The sequence below is a fragment of the Rhinichthys klamathensis genome, unplaced genomic scaffold (assembly GCF_029890125.1).
Source record: "Rhinichthys klamathensis goyatoka isolate OS25496 unplaced genomic scaffold, OSU_Roscu_1.1 h1tg000341l_1, whole genome shotgun sequence".
In the NCBI taxonomy this organism is placed as follows: domain Eukaryota; kingdom Metazoa; phylum Chordata; class Actinopteri; order Cypriniformes; family Leuciscidae; genus Rhinichthys; species Rhinichthys klamathensis.
In genome coordinates, this window is record NW_026606855.1 from 740,307 (window position 1) to 763,933 (window position 23,627).

The following is a 23,627-nucleotide window of genomic DNA, read 5'->3' on the forward strand; positions in this document are numbered from 1 at the left end:
GCAGCTTTTGTGGCGCGAAGGGAGAGATCCGTTGCGCTCCTTAGGTCTGACACAGCCTCTGGGTGCCTGTTTTTCTCATCCCACTCCCGAAGAAGGTCCGCTTGGAGGATCTGCAAGACGGCCATGGAATGCAGAGGGGATCCGGCTTGGCCGGCGGCGGCATAGGCGTGGCCAACACAAGCGGAAGTAGTTCTGCAGGCCTTAGACGGGAGCGCGGGCTTAGACCGCCATCTTGCGGAGGGCGGGCAAAGGTGCGCTGCAACCGAATCCTCGACCGGGGGGATGGAAGAATAGCCCTTCTCGGCGGCAGAATAGCCCAGTTTGGCAGGTTGTGACGCGATGAAGGCGCGAGCGCCTCTCATTGGACGCGAGTTCATTCAGTTCATCTATAGGCTGCAGCAGTTGCCGCAGAGCAACCAATGAGCTCGCTAGCTAGCCCGCTCAAGGTCTGCAGCTGCTGCACTGCGTTGACAATGGATACAAAATTAAGGATAATTTTTTGGCTTCAATATTTCAGAAAGGATTAATCTTTCCCGTAGCGTAAGCTAGCTTACGCAATTCGAGAGAACCTCTCGTAAGAGAACGTTATGTTGTCATCTCGTTAATTGACATGCCGTCAACGCAACATAACCCTTTAATTACTATTAATTAAACCCTAGCGCATTCTTACTGTCAAGGTAATTTAATTAGTGCACTTCGTTCTTGAAGGATTTTCTTTCTCATCACTTTTTTTTATCAGATGAGCTTTTGTTCTTTGTTTTGAGACAGTTGTCCCTGAAGATGGATCTGTTCTCCCTTACAAAAACTTACTATGACTTGATACCATTGTACTTCAAACTATACTATGGTATCACTGTGGTACATCCAAAACAAGGCTCATTTTGGGATATAGCTATCAGTGAACAATCAAGTTGAGCCTCTTTAGATTCACTTTCATTAGTCTGAGATCTAATTAACCAGTGCAATACGAAAACGTATTGGTCCAAAAAAAGAACAAGTAACTATTTTGTCAGATTAACTTGTATAGATCTGTTTCAGTGTGTTTGTTTGACGTATAGATTATATAACGGCATGCAAACTAACAATATAGCATTTACAGGCGCATCAGCTGTGACAGTTCTCAAGTTAATCATTAAAGCTTATCTAAGTTATTATAAAACATAATTTATGATCAGTGTTATGTGAAAGGGCAGCAGTCCACTGCAATGTCACAAACACACAAATAAAACAGTTTACGTCAAAATGTTTTTATAGCAATTGTCTCGCCACCTGGCCACAGATTTGATTATCAGTGTAGTGAATTCATAAATGCTTTCGCCAGTGCAGTCAACTAAAGATAAACTCATTATTTGGCATTTGGTAATACCTGTGGTGTAAAAATGACAAATGACTCTGGCTGTAAGTAAATATAGAGTTTATTCTATTATTATTCAAATTTTTTTTGTTCATGTTTTGAAAGTAATTTCTACAAAGAACTAACATCAAACAATTTACAGTGAAAGAAAAAAACTTTTTAGTAGACATTCTACTAATTATAAATAACTTTGCAATTACATGTCAACTAGAGTATTAGACTGTCTGCTTAACATCTGCTAACACTTTATTCTGATGCTCCATAACAGACCTTCTACTGACAATAAGTAACTTCACAAGTACGTCAACTTATTCTTCTAACCTATCAGTCTACTAATACTCTAATGAGAGTTACATGAGAGTACATGAAACATTTCACACCCCATTTTACTTCCATAATTCAATGTATTTCTGATTGATATTAAGTTATTATATTCTTGAGAATAATGTGCTCTGATGAATCATTCACACAAAAAAACAGGAACATATAGTGCTGTCAAATTGATGAATCCCGATTAAACGCATCTTCCATAAAAGTTTGTAAATATAAAATATATGTGTGTATATATATATAAAGCAAACAGGGTCTGTTTTGATTTCATGTTGACTTCGTTTTGCTAGATACTGAAAATTATGTTCATTTTGTGAAACATATTTACAGACTTATTAACAGAAAGGAATATGAAAAAGGAAAGCATCCATGTCAAAGTTCCTCATCTTCCGAATCTACATCAGTCAGTATGTTGTCCTCATCCTCGCTGTCGTCATCTTCCTCCTGGTCTCCCTCCGGCTCACCAGTGTCGGGAATGATGACCACGTCCTCTTTGGTGTTGGGGTCGATGTCTTGCTTAAACCACACCGCTTTGTAGCCCTCCTCAGAGCGCCGCTCTTTGGTCAGGATCGGTTTGACTTCCTTCTCGCCGTCGACGGTTTCTGAATCAGCCAGGCTGCTGGAGTCGGGTGGAGTACTGGTGCTGGTGTGGGGAACGGGGGCGGCGCTGCGGGTCATGTTCTCCTGCGCTGGCCCGCTTCTCAGCCCAGACTCCAGTTTATTCTCCAGGTGTGCAGCTAACTTCGAGTTCACACTTCCAGAATCCCCGTCATGCTGGAAGCCCTCGTTGCTGTACTGCATACCCTCCTTAGGACCACCTGAACCCCCACCAAGCTGCGAAAACAAAACATACTATAAATAAATATGCTCTAGAAGTATTATCATTAACATTTAGACTCTAGAACAAATTACAAATATATTTACATTTGAAAATTCATATTGGAATTCAAGCCGGTTCAAACTGGTCTAAACCAGCGGGACAGTTCTCGTAAAAATTGTCTTCATAAAGTTTGATGTAACGCAATTGCAGTTTTATGAACGTTGAATGTGACCAATTATATATATATAACTTTCTTTTTTTTTTATTCTCGTGTTTGATTATTTTGTTCTGTTCATGTTGTAGCGCTTTGAGACTGAGAAAGGCGCATTACAAATAAAATGTATTATTATTATTATATGAGAATTTGATTACATTTACATGAGAATACATTTATTTACTATTTTTGCAATTCAATCTGGAAATGTAAGGATAGGTTTGTGAACGATTTAATTTAATTTGACAATTAACGTGAAAATGCTTCTACGAACTGTTCAATTCTATCTGAAAATGAACGAAAGAATGGTTTTATGAACATTGGAATGAGACAATTAGAATGGGTCGATTAACTATTCAATTCAATCTGAATTCAATTAACGTAAGAGCAAATTACGAGAATGCTTTTATATAACTTTTAGGAACGGTTCAGATTTATCCAAGATTTTACACAAGAATGGTTTTATGAGCATTGAATGTTACCAATTATGTTAGAATTTGATTCAGTTTGTATTTACATCAATACATTTATGAACTATTTTTGCAATTCAAACCGAAAATACATTTACTTAAGAGCGATTTTATGAACATTTGAAAATTTCAGTTTATGTTTAGAAGGGTTTTACAACTGATTTGATTCAATGTGGCAGGGGGGAAAAAACTTGCTGCCTTAAATTAAGCACAATCAACTTGAATTTTTAACTTAAATTCCATTAAACTGACTTTAAAAAATTGAGTTGAATCTTGTATGACTTGTAAATTTTATGAACTTATTTTGATGAGTTAAAGCAATGTAAAAACATATGTTGTCATAACTTATTGATCATATATTGCTTTACAGTGTAGAATGCTTTTATGAACTATTCAATTCAATCAGAAAAATGTATGTTAGAATATTTATCATTATCTATCATATAGTTTATGCTCTGACCAACTAACTAATCAGTACGACATTTTACGTAAGATGGGTTTTACAGATGTTTCAATTCAATGCGAATACATTCGATTTTACTATTCAATCTGACAATTCAGTATGACAATTTACATTAATGATGACATTAATCAACAATCATTCTAAACAGAACATTCCTAAAATGTCTTTGTGTTTTGATTAAAGAGAATGGAAACTCACTGAGCTACGGAAGATGCTAGCCTCGGAAAGCTTCTTCCAGTCTGCGTTATGGCCCTTGATGCGATGCGCCATCACTCCAATGCCAACCAAGCAGAGAAGGAGAACCACAGCCAAACTCGCCCCTACAGCCGCCATTTCCCCAGCACTGTACTCTCCTGCTTTCCCCTGCTGTCCTCCTGAGCACAAGAGCACAGAAACACTGCTTTTGGCATGATTACGGTAAACATTTATTTGGTTTTCAAGAATGGTAGACAAACTGCTTTAGCTTAATTTAGCTGGAATTTCAATCATTTTGAATTGCATGCTTTATGTTTTTTTCGCACACCCTTAATAGCCAGCATCCAAAAGTGTCCAACAGCATAAAACATGCAAACTTGATTCAGTAAATTTCATGTGATTTGCACCGGCATACATTCATGAATATTTTAAATCAGTTTTATTATGTGCAAATGTGATGGCACCAGTGGATAAAATGCTTCTAGAATTCTTACAAGTTAGTCATCACGTTTTTTTTCTTTAAGATTGTAATTGTTCTTACTAAGAACAATAAGATTGTTCTTATTTAAGATTTTTAAGTCAGTTACATAAAAAAGTAAATAGCCTAGGTCTAATATGAATTTGAAAATAGTTCGAACTAATGCTGCTTTCACGCCATGTCGTAATAACATGACGTTCTACTCAGAGCTGTTCACATCCTCAGGCCCTGTAAAGCTGGTATAAAGATGTGTTTTGGTTGATTGGATCACAAGTAGACGAGGGAGACACATTCCCGTTTACACCTGCTGTTTTAATCCGTCACTTTTGTCCACTTTCAACCACTTCTGTCCTGATTTCTTCAAGGGGAGGGTCTGTGGGCGGGTAAATTAATGTACATTTTACGTCTGGCTAGAATTCTTACCATAATGTTTACTCATTAGATCAGTAGACGGAGAGAAGACGGTCTTTTGTGGCTGTTTGAACACATTCGACCACATGAGCGTTTACACTACGAAAGCAATCCGGTCTAATGCGTTTTCAACTACCTCTGAAAGTGGTCAAAAGTGGACAAGCTCAAAATAGTGTAACTCTACAAGTTGCAATTACGAGTTGTAAGAGGACGTGAACGCTTGTAATTGAGGTAAGTCTGACATGGAGTGAACTCTCCTTAAGTTTATGCAACTGACCATAGAAGATTTAGCAAAGCTAGTTAGATTAGCATAAGTGTACCTGTGCTGGGGGGCAAAGTTGTGTTAGGACCAGGGTGAGAGGTGGAGGTGGCGGTGGAGGGGATGGCTGTTAGCTGTGTGTCAGTGGTCTGATCTGTTGTTATGATGGACGAAGTCATGATAGTAGTGACCGGTGTGGTAGTGGGAACCCCTGTAGAAAAAAGAGTGTCACTATCTATTCAAGAGGTTTGCTGTTGACTGATTCAAGTGAATCTTTGAAATTCAATTTATGGACCAAATCAATCGCATGAAACTATTTATTGATGTTTCTCTTCAATGGATTGAGCTGAACTCTAGAAAGAGATATCCACACAAGCCAGGAGCTCCAAGAAGCACCATGATTAGCCCACACCCTGCTAGCCACGGTCAGTTATCCCTGTTATAATGAGGTGTTGTCTTGATAACATGCTGGTCTTACCTTGCGTGACCTCAACCGTAAGAGAAGCGGTGCTGGATTCATCATTGTTTGTGTCAAACACCCTCATCTGAGTCACATTGAATCATAGTCATATATATTACAAATCTCACACAAACGATTAGCAAATGTCAATTGTATGAAATATTAAGTTCTTACTTGTAAATTCACAGTGCCAGGGGTAACCGTCTTGGCCATGAGTATGAAACCCTCTGGTGTGATTGAAAAATCAGTACCGTCTACAACCTCAAATTTGATGTCAGGATTATAGCCCTACAAAGACAGAAATCCAGCTGTTTACACCAGAAATATGACCACACTGGGCATCATTAATAAAACCTGAGCAGAAAACGTGTGTGAATCAATCGAAAACCATTCTTAAGTGAATTGTAACATCGAATTGAATGCAACAATTTAGTCAAGAGTGGGTTTACGAATCATTTAATTCAATGCGACTGAGAATGGTTTTATGAATCAAGAATTTATGTAAGAATTGTTTTACAAACATTTAAATTAATGCAACAGTAATGAGACAGTTTTACAAACAATGTAATATTAAGTGCAACAATTTGTTAGAATTGTTTTAGAAACTATTCAGTTCAGTCTAAGAATTGAAAAACTGAACTGAATGAGACGATTCAATAAAATTCTTCTTTTCTTTTTTTTACAATAATTAATGGCAACATGACAATGATTCAATGAAATGTGTTTTGAAATTTAACTATTCAATGCAATCCAAGAATTTTCATAAGAATGGTTTTATGAATACCAATGTATGAATGGTTTTGGAATGATTTACAAAAATTAATTATTCTCATGTTTTACTATTGATGCTGTGTTTTCTATTATCTAGACCAGGGGTGCCCAATCCTGCTCCTGCCGATCGACTGTCCTGCACAGTTCATCTCTAACCCTAATCAAACACACCTGCCTTTAATTTTCAAGTGATCCTGAATATCCATAATAAAGGCTAGATGTCTTACGGCGAAGTCTCTATCGTCATCACCGGCGGCCATCTTGTCACAGGCAAGCTTTCTGGCGGGCTCTCTGATGTAAGATGAGTGATCAGCACGAACACAAATACTCTTATCTCGTTGAAATCTTGACGGATTTACAAACGGTTTGGTTTTTTACAAACGTTATTAACGTGGCTATACTTCTGGATGATTATTTATTGATACACTTATTATTCATAAGTGTGCAGTGTCATAACTACATCTCTGAAAAGTACAAAGTTTAAAAAGTACATGCACCATTAAAACACAATGTTACGAGTGAGCGAGCTGCCTGTGACAAGATGGCCGCCAGGTGCGGACGTCGACCTCCATTGGCCAGCAGCGCGGACGAGACATCTAGCCTTTATTATGGATATCTATGATCCTGAAGACCTTAATTGGTTGCTTCAGGTGTGTTTGATTAGGGTTGGAGATGAACTGTGCAGGACAGTCGATCGGCAGGAGCAGGATTGGGCACCCCTGATCTGGACTAACTTCCCAAACACATGCACAGACCAGAATGCTGTTTGTCTCTGAGTTCTTACATTAGAAAAGTCTTCATCGGTAGCCTGGACTCGGAGGGGTCTGTTGGATGTTTTGCTCTCCAGCACAAGGCTGTCCACACCTGCGTCCTCTGAGATAAAGCCTTCGTAACTTGGCTTCACAAATTTCGGAGGGTAGTTGCTGGATATCACCACCTTCAGGATGACTGTGGTGGTGGAAAACTGATCAGGGTTCTCCTTCTGATATGCCTAAGGAAACCAGGGAAATTTGGTTTGGAAAGCAACTGCAATCTTAAAAATAAAGGTTCCCAAAAGATTTTCCCAGTGATTCCATTGAAGAACCATTTTGGTTCCCCAAAGAACATTTCAGTGAGCATTGAACCTTTTTTCTCTCTCTTAGTGTGAAGAACAATTTAATAATTTAGAGAAACTTTTTTTACTATGAAAAAAGGTTCTTCATGGAACCATTAATGCCAATAAAGAACTGAGTGTACAGAAGATATACTGCGGTTCCTAAATTAAGTTTTTGATTGCATGTAACATTCAAAACACCATTTTTTAATCTCACCATGACTGTAAGAACAATCGGTCCTGCCTCCCCAACTGGTTTCAGCATCGTGATGCTCCCGGTGTCAATGTTGATTTGAAATATAGGATCAGCAGTGTCTAAACAATGAAAAGTCACTGATTAAAACCTGTCGACTCTTCCCGGAGTGACATACATTATTTTTTTCAACCCATGAGGACTTTAAACTCACCTTCAAGAAACGTGTAACGAATGACCTCGTTCTTGCCTTTGTCTCCATCAATGGCCACGACTGGACCTGGCTTCAAGGACAAAGGACCTGCCTGTGGTGTACAAAAACATTCATATGCTCATCTAACTCAAGATCAGTCCACCACTTTAGGCTAAATCACAATGCCCCAATGAATATTGACTTTTTTGTATAAAGTTTCCAACTTTATAAAGTGTGACGTGTTGGTGTTTGTTGGGGCAGTTTGAATTGGCCTTGAGAAACTCACTGATACCCACCTCTTGCTCATTTAAGTTGACTGTCCCTTCATAACCAGAGTTCATGCACACTTTGCTTGTGGCAAAATCTATTTCTGTACAGGGCTGGAACCACGGTGGACGATTGTCAATGTCTACGATATTGACCTCAATGGTGGTTGAGGCCGTGTGGGAGACTTCTGCTGTAGATCCAATCTGCGTGTCCTGAAATATCATCAAATGAAAGTTGTTTGTACAAAAACAAGCATCTTTGGAAATTAAACCTAGGTCAAACCAACTCACCTGTGCATATAGCGTCATTGTGATTTTTTTTACTTTGTCGTAATCCAGAAGTTTTTTCACCAGAATGTTGGGATTGAAATCAGCCTGGAGGCCGAATTCTCCCTGAGAGAGAACAAAGGCCTTGTTTCAGAGAGAATCGCTCGTTTTTGACTAGACAGATTTGACCGTGAAAAGGATTCCTAGTGGAATTTCAATAATAATTTGGAACCAACATTTTCAAAATGTAGATATTTCAGAACACATAGTTCCCAACCGGACAGTTGTGATTACCATGAAAAACAATCTATACAAACTCTATACACATTCTTTGGGATTTTTTGTTGCGTACCTCAGGAGAATCTAGACGGTAGTAAAGTCTATCAGTTTCATCAGGATCGGTTGCTGTGATTAGGCCAACACTGGTATCCAATTTTAATAGCTACAAAAATCATTAAAAGGTTTCAGATTTTGAAAAGGGTCATGAGATAAAAGCAGATAAAAAACATGATTAAAGTAAATTGTACAACAAAGGCAGGATTAAAAGTTCATCAGCAAAGGATGTATAACAGGATCGTGACATTGTACCTCATCGACGTTTAGTGAGTACTGACTCTCTGCAAACGCTGGTGGATTATCATTCACATCCTCAACGATTATTTTCAGAGTCAGTGTAGTCTACAAGATACAGATTTGACATGCAGGAGTTTACTTCAAGAGCAAACATTTGAAAGAAGGAATTTTCTAGGTTAATTTAAATAAAACACCATTACTTACAGAAGGAGAATCAACTTTTGTACACTCAACACGCACCTCATGAGGTCTGTCTTTGTCAAATGTCTACGAAAATCACATAACATAAAAAGTCTGTTAATTTGAGTACTTTAGGCAAATTGGTTCCTTTTAAATGTAAATGAGGACACAGGTAGCATAATGCCTGAGAATATTATGAGAAAATGAAACTGTTTTTTTTTACTTTTGATGGATGAAAACCTGTTGTAGGAGACTCCAAAACAAAATTAGGAAACTTTAAAATAGCATAATAGGGGCACTTTAAGTGAGAAAACAACCAAAACACAACAGTTTAGCTCAAAGTCTCTGATTCCGGTGAGTGCAAAGACATTTCTTCATGAGAATTAAGTACATTTTTAAATGAAAAGTATTTCACTGGCTGTTAAAAAGGTATAAAAGGTGATTTGAGTAGTACGTACTTTTGTACTTTACACCCCTGAAAACAATTATTGTAAATGATACATTTAGAGTGTAATGGTGGAACACAACAACAGACTCTTCATATTAACCTCAAAGTCCAGCACAGTAACAGCAATGAGATTGTTTCCGTCAAGGCTGAAGAGACCCTCTGGAACTTGACTAGTGATTCTGACCGCCACACCGTCCTCAACGGTGATTGGTGTAACTATGGCATTAACAGGGTTGTTTTCCTTAATAAAACTTACGGGACCTGCCGAGCAAAGGCCTGTACCATTCAGAGAAAAGGAAATTCAGAATTAATAGTCATGAATAGCCTAGTGAAAAATAAATATACTAAAATGTATTTGAAATACATTTACTTTATGTTACGTATACTATACATATTTATGTACTTAATATAAATAACCTGCAATTGTACTTACTAAATTGGTATACTTATAGTCAGCGGAATTGGAACTAATTTAGTACTTAATGTACTTTAGTTATCCGGAAATAGTGCTGAAGTCCAACTTAAGATATACTTAAGTTTATTTGATTGTGCTAAAGTGGAACTAGTATGCTTTAGGTACACTTTAAATCTCTTGCATTTAAAGACTGATATTATACAGAAATCATACTGTCCTTACTAATAGTGATATTAAAACACATTTTAGGCTTACTATTAAGAAATGTGTATTGTGCAATAAAGAATTACTCCAATTAAAGTTTAATTCTAATATTTATATCAGTAAGTCTCAAGCGATGTCAGTAAATTAAGTTGTAGTATACTTAGTATGAAATAACTTTTCAAATTGTGTCTATAATAAGAGTAATTTTAGTTTAAGAATTTGCAAAGCATTTTTAAATGTATCGATAGTAACACATATGCAGATAAAACATCACTACTGTTATTAAAATGTGTAAAAGATTTAGGATTGATGCTATTTGATCACTCAGTATGATTGTAAATTGTTATAATAAAATCGACAAATTTCCTGAATCAAGTCTTGTTCTTAAAAAATAAAATTGCCTTGATGTTCAATTAACCATAACTAGCACAGCTTGAAACGAATTCTTACAACTTGAAATATTAGCCTAACATTTTCTTTATAACAAGAATAGTCTTCTTCATTCCAGTTTTGGAAATAATCTTCATATCTGATCCTAAACCTACATGTTTTTCCGCAGTGTACTTGTCGTCTCTCAAATCAATCACTGGGGATTTTTATGTTTTTAACTGTTTTATTTTATACAAAAGATCTGATTATGTCATATTTTTCAGTTAAAAATGTTCATCACTTACTTTGTGCTTCACTGATCTTGCTGAGTGTGAAAATAAGCAGGAGAAAGAAAACAGCAGAAGATTCTTTAGGCCTAAAATCCATTTTTTTTGTTAGATGATGGATCAATAAAGGAATATCGAAGACGACTCCCTTTGTTCTGACTGAATCAAATTCCCATCAGGCATTAGTGAGCGATAGCTAATGTGCGAAAATAGACCTTTGAGACGGACGCTTATCTCATGCCGTTTTATTGGCTATAAAGATGAGCACAGGTGGACTTTTGCCTCATAGAAATTCACACTGCTTCATATGTAGATGTACTTCATAAACCATGAACACGAGGATGTTTACAAAATAATATTTTTAGTTGTGTGCTGATGGTTACCATCAGCGCGGTTTCCAAAATGTTATTCAATTTCAAATGTGAAGTTATCACATCCATTGTAAAACACAACTTAAATTAAAAGTATAAAGAATTATATCGGACATTTTTGGCGATATGAATGTTGAAGATGTTTTTAACTCTAATGTTATTCAGGAACTACTATTCCTCAATGAAAAAGTGCCATAAATTATTGGAAACGTTGTCAACAGAGGGATGTTGATCGATCCGCACTAGAAAACAAACTCAAGTGCGCATGAGCGAATAAACTAAGCTAACAGCGTGACGACGATGCTAGTGTCTTCAATGGGCAGGTTGCACTAGGTAATATTCCAGCAATCTCGCTCTCACATTTACTGTAATATGTACTATCTTGTTATATTATTGCGCACGACTGACATACACGATAAGGAAGAGAAATGCTTTGCTTGACAGCCTAGGCTACTCATATTTCTTCTTTCAAAAACAAATGACCACCGCACATTAGCATAACGAACAACATAGTGTGCTTATAAACAATAAACTAAGTTTGAGGGTATAAAACCAATGCTTTGAAAGGTTGGTTTTCCCTCACAATTTGCTTGCAATAATTGTGATGGTCTCAGATGATACTGCGGTCACGCCATCTGTGCTTCAGAAAAGCGCGGTCACGCCATCTACGCTTAAAAATATATTGCGCGTCTACACGAGGTTGCGTGGTAGGCTCAAGGTGTATGCGCTTGGTGTCGGCAGACTTTAAAAAAAATATTCATAATAAAATAAATAAAATCAAATTGTTTTCTGCAAATTCCACCAGATTATTGTTCTACATCTCACTGACTACAACTGTGGTGATTTTCATGTTGATCTACTGTTTTATTATTTAATAATTAACTGCCAAAGTCCTATACTGTATACCTGGCTATATAGGCATATTTGATAAATTCATAAAAAATTAAAATCAAATTGTTTTCTGCAAATTCCACCAGAATATTGTTCTTCATCTCACTGACTACAACTGTGGTGATTTTCATGTTGATCTACTGTTTTATTATTTAATAATTAACTGGCAAAATCCTAGACTGTATACCTTTTTATAAAGCAATATTTAATAAATTCATAAACATTTTAAATCAAATTGTTTTCTGCAAATTCCACCAGAATCTTGTTCTTCATCTCACTGTCTACCACTGTGGTGATTTTCATGTTGATCTACTGTTTTATTATTTAATAATTGTCTGTCAAAGTCCTGTACTGTATACCTTGTTATAAAGCAATATTTAATAAATTCATAAAAAAATGCTAATCAAATTGTTTTCTGCAAACTCCACCAGATTATTGTTCTACATCTCACTGTCTACCACTGTGGTGATTTTCATATTGCTTTACTGTTTTATTCTTTAATAATTGTCTGCCAAACTCATGAATATTTACATTGCTATACAGCAATATTTAATAAATTAATAAAAATGCAAATCAAATTGTTTTCTGCAAACTCCACCAGATTATTGTTCTACATCTCACTGACTACCACTGAGGTGATTTTCATGTTGTTTTACTGTTTTATTATTCAATAATTACCTGCCAAAATCCTATACTGTATACCTTGTTATACAGCAATATTTAATAAATTCATAAAAAATGCAAATCAAATTGTTTTCTGCAAACTCCACCAGATTATTGTTCTACATCTCACTGAATACCACTGTGGTGATTTTCATGTTGATCTACTGTTTTATTATTTAATAATTAACTGCCAAAGTCCTATACTGTATACCTTGTTATACAGCAACATTTAATAAATTCATAAAAAATGCTAATCAAATTGTTTTCTGCAAACTCCACCAGATTATTGTTCTACATCTCACTGACTACCACTGTGGTGATTTTCATGTTGTTTTACTGTTTTATTCTTTAATAATTGTCTGCCTCCATTTCCTGTTCAGCTACTGTTCGGACGCTCTTGCTTACTGCTCCGCGCTTTGCTCTATCGCTTTTTTATTTTTTAATCGCTCTATTGCTTCTATATTTTTAAATTTTATCTCCTTTTATCACCTAATTTTAACTTCAACAAATCAGCACAGTGCTCAAACGCTTGATTACTACAAAAAAGCAGAATTCTTTTCTCCGACCAGCCTCCCACTGAAAGCTTACATTCCGGGGAAGGGAAAACACAACTGCAAAAGGATAAGAGAAAATGCCTCTTCTGGAATCTACTTGCTGCACTAACTGCCAGAGACTTTCACAAAGGATTGCAGTTCTTGAAACAAAGTTATTTGTGGGACCACCAAACCAGACGGAACACACAACAGAGCTTCGTCATGGACGCCCTCAGCATACAGCCGGTGAGTCCCATGAATCTAGTGCTCCAATACTGCATACTGAGTGTCGAGAAACAAGCCGATCGACTTACAAATCGATGGCACAAACAGGGAGCGAGACCCAAAGGCACTCGAGACATCAGATTGTCACGAGCATCACATATTGCTGCAGTAGCATCCTCTACCCCAGATACGGCTCTGACAAGGATTGCAAACACTGGTCTCCTACCACCGCCTATACATCTTGAGAACAGATTTGAAATATTAATGAATGAGGAATCCCTGAATGTGATGAATGTGATCGAACACAGACTGAATCAGCCAGTTACCAACACTGCTAACTGGCGCTCAAGGTCGAGCAGACAGCGGCACTCAGCTCAGAGCGCAGCCGAGCCCAGGACTCTGATAGTGGGTGACTCCATAATCAGAAACATTATTAGCAGGGATACAACTACGTGCTGCCTTCCACAAGCAACAACTTCTGATGTAAATAGGGAACTTCAGAACATTCTGATGAAACATAAGACTGCAAATCGACTCATCATTCATGTGGGGAAAAATGATATTCATAAAGAGCAGTCAGAACTCCTTAAGAAGGATTTCAAGGAACTTTTTGAAACACTTAAAAGACAGAAAGTTCAGCCATTCATCAGTGGACCACTCCCAGCAAGAGGAACAAACAGGTTTTCACGGTTGCTTGGGCTCAACACATGGCTGCAGAAAACCTGCAATATAAAAGGAGTGAACTTCATTGACAACTTCAATCTTTTCTGGAGTCAGAGGCAACTGTTTCAACAGGATGGGCTCCACCCAAACAAACTTGGTTCAAGAGTGCTAAAGGACAACATCTACTTCTCTCTCAATCATCCTTCTGCAGTGTGTGCCAATCCACTCAACCTGAATGGCACACACACACCTGGACACAGTATGAATGACCACAGGACTTCACTTCAGCACCTGAATGGACATGCGGTTGACATATCACACAAGGACAACGATAACACCATGCAGCCACAACAACTTCTGCTCACGGACACAATCTCAGCAGAGCCCCGCCCACAGAGCTCTCCACAGACAGACCGGGACATATCAGAACTGCTCCAAGATTCAGCTCCCAAGGACACTTTTCTGGAAAACAGCGAGGGAAACCAGGACAGCATATTACAGCAACAGCCCCTCTCCCCAGACACGTTATCCCTCTCTCCAGCATCTCCACTTCTGTGCTTCTCAGAGAAAATGGAAAAACTGGTGTATGCTGGAACCAAACTATCGCACTCTTTTGCTGCAAGTCCCCAGATGTCAACCAAAAAACGGCAGGGCCCACAACCACCAAAGCCTGCGGGCCCAGCTCGCCCTCCCCCTCCTCCTCCTCCTCCTGTGAGAGCTCTTCGGCCTCTGCCACAGCGCCAGGGCTCACACCCTCCTCCAGCGGCTCGAGGTGAACCAAAAACAACTGATACCAGCTCTCAGTGATATGTGTCGGGTCCCCGCTATGAAAACAGTAACTTTCTTAAATGTTTACAAAACAAGCGGGAACCCAGTGTGCCTGAATCTTTCTCTATTGCCGTTCAATTACATGATAGAAAATCTAAGGCCTTCAAAAGCCGTACAGCAAACCCATCTTATCTGGTGCCTATTACGCACCAAACTAAGATCGCTGTGGGGACAAAAAGTAAGACTGTTAAGTTAGCACTTTTAAACATCCGCTCACTTAAAAATAAATCACTTCTAGTCAACGATTTAATAACCACATACAACCTGGACTTCATGTTTCTAAATGAAACTTGGTTAGAAGACAGCTGCAGTGGAACAGTCCTCAATGAATCATCCCCTCCTAACTTTACTTTTATGAGTGTCTGCAGAGCGGGTAAGAGAGGCGGGGGAGTAGCTGCTCTTTTTAAAGATGTCTATCAATGTAAGCAAATATCATTTGGGAATTACCCGTCTTTCGAATATCTGGGTATTGTGTTAAAAGGTGCTCCACGTATTTTACTTATCATTATTTACAGGCCTCCAAAATACTCTCCAGCCTTTGCTGAGGACTTTACAGAACTGCTATCAACAATTTCCTCAGAGTTTGACTGTTTTGCCATTGCTGGAGATTTTAACATTCACATAGATAATGCAGAAAACAATATGGCAAAAGAAATCAAAACTGTTTTAAAAACGTTTGATCTGACTCAGCATGTACATGGTCCCACACACAATCATGGACACACTCTAGATTTACTTATCAGTAAGGGTTTAAACATCTCATCGATTGTTATTAAGGATGTAGCACTGTCTGATCATTTCTGTATTTTCTTTGATATATTGATCTCTCCTGCCATTGAAGCTAGATCTGTGTCTGTCAAGAAGAGATGCTTAAATGAGAACACTAGTGTGCTATTTATGAAGGCCATATCTTTAAAACCAAGCATATCTGCTGACTCTGTTGATTGTCTCCTTGATTCTTTTAACTCAAAAGTTAAAAGTGTAATTGATGATATTGCTCCTGTGAAAGTCAGGAAGAATAGTGGTAGACAAAAAGCACCTTGGAGAAACTCAACAGCTGTGCAAAATATGAAAAGACAATGCAGAAGAGCAGAGCGCATGTGGCGGAAGACAAAACTTGTAGTCCATTATAACATCTACAAAGACAGCATCCATGCTTTTAATATTGAACTAGGCAAAGCTAGACAGACCTTCTTCTCGAATATTATAAACAGAAACTTAAACAACACACGCACACTTTTTGCTACTATAGAGACACTGACAAACCCCCCAAGCCAGATTCACAGTGAAATGCTCTCAGACAGCAAGTGCAGTGAGTTCTTCTCTGAGAAAATCAATAATATCAGAAAGGTGATCAGCTCATCCTTGAGTTGCGCTGGGGTCAGACAGATCAGACCACAACCTGAGAAAGTAGTTACTTTGTCTGTTTTCGAAGAAATTGAAGGCACAATTTTGGAAGAAACCGTACAGCACCTTAAAACATCAACCTGCGCCCTTGACGCACTTCCCACATCTTTTTTCAAAAGTGTGTTAAACAGCTTAGAAGCAGATCTCCTAGAAGTGGTAAATGCCTCACTTCTCTCTGGTAGTTTTCCAAACTCCCTGAAAACTGCAGTTGTCAAGCCCCTCCTGAAAAAGAGCAATCTGGATAAGACCATCTTGAGCAACTATAGACCGATCTCAAATCTTCCTTTCATAGGCAAGATCATTGAAAAAGTTGTCTTCAATCAGCTGAACAAATTCTTAATCTCGAATGGATACTTTGACAATTTTCAATCTGGTTTCCGATCGCATCACAGCACAGAGACAGCGCTCATAAAGATAATAAACGATATTCGCTTAAATACTGATACAGGCAAATTATCAGTGCTGGTACTACTCGACCTCAGTGCTGCATTTGACACTGTCGATCACGACATACTTCTTGACAGGCTGGAAAACTGGGTGGGGCTTTCTGGGATAGTCCTAAAATGGTTCAGGTCATACTTAGAAGGGAGAGGTTATTATGTGAGTATAGGAGACCATAAGTCTGAGTGGACATCCATGACTTGCGGAGTCCCTCAAGGCTCAATTCTTGCACCACTCCTATTCAACCTGTACATGCTCCCAATGAGCCAAATAATGAGAAAGAACAAAATTGCTTACCACAGCTATGCAGACGACACACAGCTCTACTTAGCCCTATCGCCTAACGACTACAGCCCCATTGACTCCCTGTGCCAATGCATTGATGAAGTCAACGGTTGGATGTGCCAAAACTTTCTTCAGTTAAACAAAGACAAAACTGAAGTCATTGCGTTTGGAAACAAAGATGAAGTTCTCAAGGTGAATGCATACCTTGACGCTAGGGGTCTAACAACTAAAAATCAAGTCAGGAATCTTGGTGTGTCTCTAGAGTCAGACCTTAGTTTCAGTAGTCATGTCAAAGCAATAACTAAATCAGCATACTATCATCTGAAAAATATTGCAAGAATTAGATGCTTTGTTTCCAATCAAGACTTAGAGAAACTTGTGCATGCTTTTATCACCAGCAGGGTGGATTATTGTAATGGACTCCTCACTGGCCTTCCCAGAAAGACCATAAGACAGTTGCAGCTCATACAGAACGCTGCTGCCAGGATTCTGAGCAGAACCAGAAAATATGAACATATCACACCAGTGATATGATATGAAGAACAATAATCTGGGGGAATTTGCAGAAAACAGTTTGATTTAAATGTTTTATGAATTTATTAAATATTGCTTTATAACAAGGTACACAGTACAGGACTTTGACAGACAATTATTAAATAATAAAACAGTAGATCAACATGAAAATCACCACAGTGGTAGACAGTGAGATGAAGAAAAATATTCTGGTGGAATTTGCAGAAAACAATTTGATTTAAATGTTTTATGAATTTATTAAATATTGCTTTATAACAAGGTATACAGTACAGGACTTTGACAGACAATTATTAAATAATAAAACAGTAGATCAACATGAAAATCACCACAGTGGTAGACAGTGAGATGAAGAACAATATTCTGGTGGAATTTGCAGAAAACAATTTGATTTAAAAAAAATTATGAATTTATTAAATATTGCTTTATAACAAGGTATAAAGTACAGGACTTTGACAGACAATTATTAAATAATAAAACAGTAGATCAACATGAAAATCACCACAGTGGTAGTCAGTGAGATGTAGAACAATATTCTGGTGGAATTTGCAGAAAACAATTTGATTTAAATGTTTTATGAATTTATTAAATATTGCTTTATAACAAGGTATACAGTACAGGACTTTGACAGACAATTATTAAATAATAAAACAGTAGAACAACATGAAAATCACCACAGTGGTAGTCAGTGAGATGTAGAACAATAATCTGGTGGAATTTGCAGAAAACAATTTGATTTAAAATGTTTATGAATTTATGAAATATTGCTGTATAACAAGGTATACAGTATAGGACTTTGGCAGTTAATTATTAAATAATAAAACAGTAGAACAACATGAAAATCACCACAGTGGTAGTCAGTGAGATGCAGAACAATAATCTGTTGGAGTTTGCAGAAAACAATTTGATTTCGATTTTTTATTAATTTATTAAATATTGCTGTATAGCAATGTAAATATTCATGAGTTTGGCAGACAATTATTAAAGAATAAAACAGTAAAACAACATGAAAATCACCACAGTGGTAGACACTGATATGTAGAACAATAATCTGGTGGAGTTTGCAGAAAACAATTTGATTTAAAATGTTTATGAATTTATCAAATATTGCTGTATAACAAGGTATACAGTATAGGACTTTGGCAGTTAATTATTAAATAATAAAACAGTAGATCAACATGAAAATCACTTCAGTCGTAGTCTGTGATATGTAGAACAAGAATCTGGTGGAGTTTGCTAAAAACAATTTGATTTTATTTATTTTATTATGAATATATTTTCAAAAGTCAGCCGACAGCAACCGCATACACCTTGAGCCTACCACGCAACCTCGTGTAGACGTGCAATATATTTTTAAGCGTAGATGGCGTGACCGCGCTTTTCTGAAGCACAGATGGCGTGACCGCAGTCAGATGATACCATGATACTGACCTCACTTCGATTGCATGTACCATTAACAGCTTCTTAATAGAAGGATTAACAGCTTCTTAATTATAAGATTTTAATGTTTTTTTTTTTCCGGTTAAAATCACCACACCTCATGCTGTGATTGGTGGTAGGCCTATATTAAATTATATTAAATGATCTTGTGAGTCACATGCGAAAGCTTTACATAAAGCTCTTATGAAGGGTCATTAAGTTGTAGTGTTAAAGGGTTAGTTCACCCAAAAATGACAATTCTGTCAGTAATTACTCACCCTCATGTTGTTCCAACCCCGTAAGACTTTCGTTCATCTTCGGAACACAAATTAAGATATTTTTGATTAAATCTGAGAGCTGGATCACTCCTCCATAGCCTTCTTAAGGGATCGAAACTGACCGGCCCAAAAGTTATGAAAGACATCGTTAAAATAGTCCGAGTGACTACAGTGGCTCAATCTTAAGTTTATCGAGCGACGAGAATACTTTTTGTGCGCAAAAAACAACGACTTTATTCAACTAATCATTCCTTCTCTGTACTGCCGTGATATTTCACGTAATGATATTGCGCAAAGCTTCTAGGTTGTACGTCACACGTAGGCTCACTATTGGCCGACGCTGGTCATGTGTGTGATGCGTGACGTACAACCTAGAAGCTTTGCGCAATATCACTACGTGAAATATCACGGCCCACAGAGAAGGAAATGAAGTTGAACGAAGTCGTTATTTTTGTTTGTTTGTTGCGCACAAAAAATATTCTCGTCGCTTGATAAACTTAAGGTTGAGCCACTGTAGTCACTTGGACTATTTTAACGATGTCTTTCATAACTTTTGGGCCGGCCAGTTTCAATCCCCTAAAAAGCCTATGGAGGAGTGATCCAGCTCTCAGATTTAATCAAAAATATCTTAATTTGTGTTCCGAAGATGAAGGAAAGTCTTACGGGGTTGAACAACATGAGGGTGAGTAATTACTGACAGAATTGTCATTTTTGGGTGAACTAACCCTTTAAATTCATAAACCAGTATGTGCGTCTGAAGAGCTAAAGCTGTGGTTTTTAATAAACAAGACATGAAGCGGTTCTCAAATCCAGAGTTTAATTTGTAATCTGAAAAGTCATTGGGTTTTATGACTACATTTCAATCTGTAGTTTTTGTGACACATTTGGAAGGGGAAAAAATGTATTATTTATTCAAATATATACAAACAGTTTGTTTCAAACATTTTAAAACTGATAAGACATGGTGAAGTTGTTGTCTTCAGGTTTCTTTGGACATGAAGCCACAGTCTTCACTGGTACAGGTTTGGACATGAATACTGTCTCATCAGGAAAATCAATCTGTCCGAATCTCCACCGACGCCGCTGCAAAGAGAGAGAACATGCATCATGAACACTATACGCTCAAGCTTGAAATTACATTCATGCTGGAATATTTCATTTGAGTGCATTCATAGCTTAATGTTAAAAGAAAAATATAGATATATAGATGGATATAATATAGATGTTATGTATTGAATGTGTAAAGTGCAGATATATCAATGCATTTTGCATCAACATTAAAATGCATAACAATAACTGAGTTTGTTAAATGTTTAGAGAAAATTGGGGATATTTACCTTTTCTTGCTGCTCTGCATGCGTTTCAGGAAGGCGCAGATGGATGTGATTTTAGCTTTAGATTTTAAGAGTTCAGCATATCTGTTTGTGAACTCAATGTCGCCCAACTGCCTCGTCTGAAGCCCAGATCTCCTGGAGATACAGGCCAGATACAATGTCAAAGTGTTGACAAATGACTCAACTACATCTGTTTCTTCCAGAAAAGGCTCTAGTATTTCATTTCAAATGTGTTTATCAATTGATACTCCATTTCAAAAGAAGCTGTCTGAGAAGAACTCCACTAGAGGGCGGCCTGCACTTAACTACACATGACAAGACCACGAAATGAACTTATTTATTAACAATCAAAGTTTATGACACCCACCCGCCTTGGAGTGCAACAAACATATCTGCATCATCTCTGGGAAACAACACCTTTCTGGGAGAAAAGATGTCTGTACTTGAGATGCTGTCCTCTCCTCCGAGATACCTGCGATGATAAAAGCCAAAACAGAAATGAGTCGATACATCAACTGAATCTCCAGCAGTTTTATCAACGCACACAAGCTTATTTGGTATGTGTGTTTCAGAAAATAAAAAAAACATAAGGTAATTGGAAATCTTATCACCTCCAGACAGAATTGGAGAGAGTGGAACGAAGAAGCAAGAAGAAGATCAACCAAGGACAAAGATACACATCTAACAAGAGTTGACAGGTCTAAAAATACAGTTAGGAACCTGGCTTTCATTTTTATTTTCACTAACAAAAGATCAGAGGTTGAATATTCAGCAAGTTTTTGAAGTTGAACGTAACCTGACCTGCCCAGAACTGGAAGGCTGGTCGCGCACTGAAAGAGAAATATGGCAAGGATGGACACCTGCATCAGACTTGTGAGAACAGACATTTCCACACCTTAAAAAGACACAAAAGAGGATTTTTAGGGTGAAAGACAAACCAGTTTTCCTGCCAGATGAACATTAGCCTGTATGGCGAAATCTGGCACATTTACATGATGGATTTGAATCCTCATGTTAATTAATGTGCATTGTCCCAATTACAATAAAATAAAGAATAAAGCTCAGTCAGAAACTTGACTCACCCTCGGTTTGAAGCTCTGGTGGCGGTGTAGCAGTCGTCCAACGGTTCTTGTCTGTTTTTTTTATTCCCATCCTTTTTGTACCCCCAAAATCATTGATCATGAAACGTCACCACTCATAAAGTCTTATTCCAAGTGAGTTTTATTGGCATTACTATTTGCTTGTTCATTAGCTATTTGCCAAGGTTTCCTACACTTGATTTGACACGTGCACTCATGCTAAAATATATAAATATGATTAACAGTGTTGACTTCCTAAATTGGTGGTAAACCGGTTGATGAGTCAAAGGAATTGGTTTACTCACTTGTTTGATATTGTTGCGATTGCTAATAAATCAATGAGGAAGGAAAGACTGTGTGTTAAAGAGAAAGGAGATTATGGGTGGTCATACAAACACAAGCATTAGTGAATGAATGACAGTAGTAAATATCATGATTATGGTTTCAATGGACTATTCAGTAACTAAGAATCAGCCAGACACATTTCTAACACACACACGACAAACATCGCTTTTGCTCACACTTATTAAGGATTTAAACAACCCCAAATTAAACACTGGCACAAAACCAATCCAACCATTTGTGCTACAAGTATACTTTAAATCAAGAGGTCTGCTATTACTCGAAGCAAGTATAATTTTCTCCTGGCGGATATTAAAACTGGACCTGAAAGGACTATAGAGACCAGAATATGAGAGACGTAGCACATTACAACACATTAAAAATAATACTCAGAACAGCAACAAACATCTTCAAATAAGAAAAGTTAGTGTATATCTAGGTAAAGTTCACCCAAAAAATAAAGTTCTGGCAGAATCTACTCAATCTTAGGCTATATTGTTCAAGACATGTGATGTTATTTTGTCTGTGGAAAACAAAAGGATGAGGACGTTAGCTAGGCAAACCTGATGTTTTCCATTCAATGAAAGTGGCAGTGTCACGTAGTGTCCTGGTTTAAGTGTCATAAAAAGTGATCCATATAACTATTGCAGTATTCAAAGTCTTTAAGTCGTTTTATAGCTTTTTGTGAGAGAAACCGACTAAAGTCATTTCCCACTGAAAATCTTTGTTTTCCTCTTTAGCTCTAGCAGTGTTCATGCTCGTTCATCTATCGTGTTTATAATACACACAAAATATCACAATACACACAAAATTAACATAAAAGTCGAGAATATTTTTTTGGGGGGGGGGGGGGGAGCCCGATTTTGACACATGCAGTATCTTATGTCCACCAGTAGTGAGCGCTGTGGAGTCATATATTGAGGAAGTGCAGAGTTTTTAATTAGCCTAATCAATAATGAAGCGCTTTGAAACCAAAACCCATTTCTCTGCATTTGACAAAAGCATAGTGAGCATCATGAAAACCCAAACGAGATCGCAACTCATTTATGAGTTTGGATTTCGCACGTTTTCACATTAAGCCGGGTCCTATGGGTTTTCAATCTTTGAACCCCCAAATATGATCGTCCTGGTGCACTGCAAGTGCGGCCCATCCTAAAATGTAAAAGGTTTTTAGTCCACTGTTAAAATTAATATTATAATATATGCATAAAATAGTTTTGGGAAAATATTTTGTTTTATAAAAAATAATTCTACTGACTTCAGTTGAGTATGCATTATTTATTTAGATATACTAAAATGTTTTAATCTATTTATTTGAATCAACGTATTAATCATTTCATAATCATGAATCATTTTTCATTTTATTTATTTAGTTAGTTTAATCTTATTTATTTATTCAGTTTTTTCTTTAGGCTTTTCCATGGACCCCTGCCCTTGGAACCGCCCCTGCCCGGACCCCAGTTTGAAAAACATCGCCTTTGACTCAATAAAACCTCTCATTAAAGCCTGTAATGCGTATGCACGTTAAAAAAAAGTGTCTTTTTAATTGTCCACGAGTAGTTTAGTGTGAAGATGAGGACATTCAGGAACAGATTATTCAAATCATCCTCTCGTTTCTCTTTTA

At 37.4% G+C, this 23,627-nt stretch overlaps 1 protein-coding gene across 2 annotated transcripts; it reads right to left on the minus strand.

The window, feature by feature from the left end:
* Positions 1-1,738: 1,738 nt before the first annotated feature.
* cdhr5b (cadherin-related family member 5b) lies at positions 1,739-10,912 on the minus strand. 2 transcript variants are annotated; one of them, XM_056272653.1, is made up of 15 exons: positions 10,732-10,912; positions 9,539-9,714; positions 9,015-9,077; positions 8,826-8,915; positions 8,590-8,679; positions 8,262-8,363; positions 8,001-8,183; positions 7,726-7,816; positions 7,536-7,633; positions 7,010-7,216; positions 5,629-5,742; positions 5,473-5,539; positions 5,056-5,205; positions 3,850-4,025; positions 1,739-2,518 (listed from the first exon to the last, which is right to left on the minus strand). In XM_056272653.1, exons 1-15 carry the CDS (start codon positions 10,811-10,813, stop codon positions 2,057-2,059), a joined length of 2,151 nt encoding a protein of 716 aa, XP_056128628.1. In that variant the 5' UTR covers positions 10,814-10,912; the 3' UTR covers positions 1,739-2,056. The 2 variants fall into 2 exon arrangements, with proteins under 2 accessions (XP_056128628.1, XP_056128629.1); XM_056272654.1 differs by lacking the exon at positions 5,056-5,205.
* Between the last annotated feature and the right edge of the window lie 12,715 nt (positions 10,913-23,627).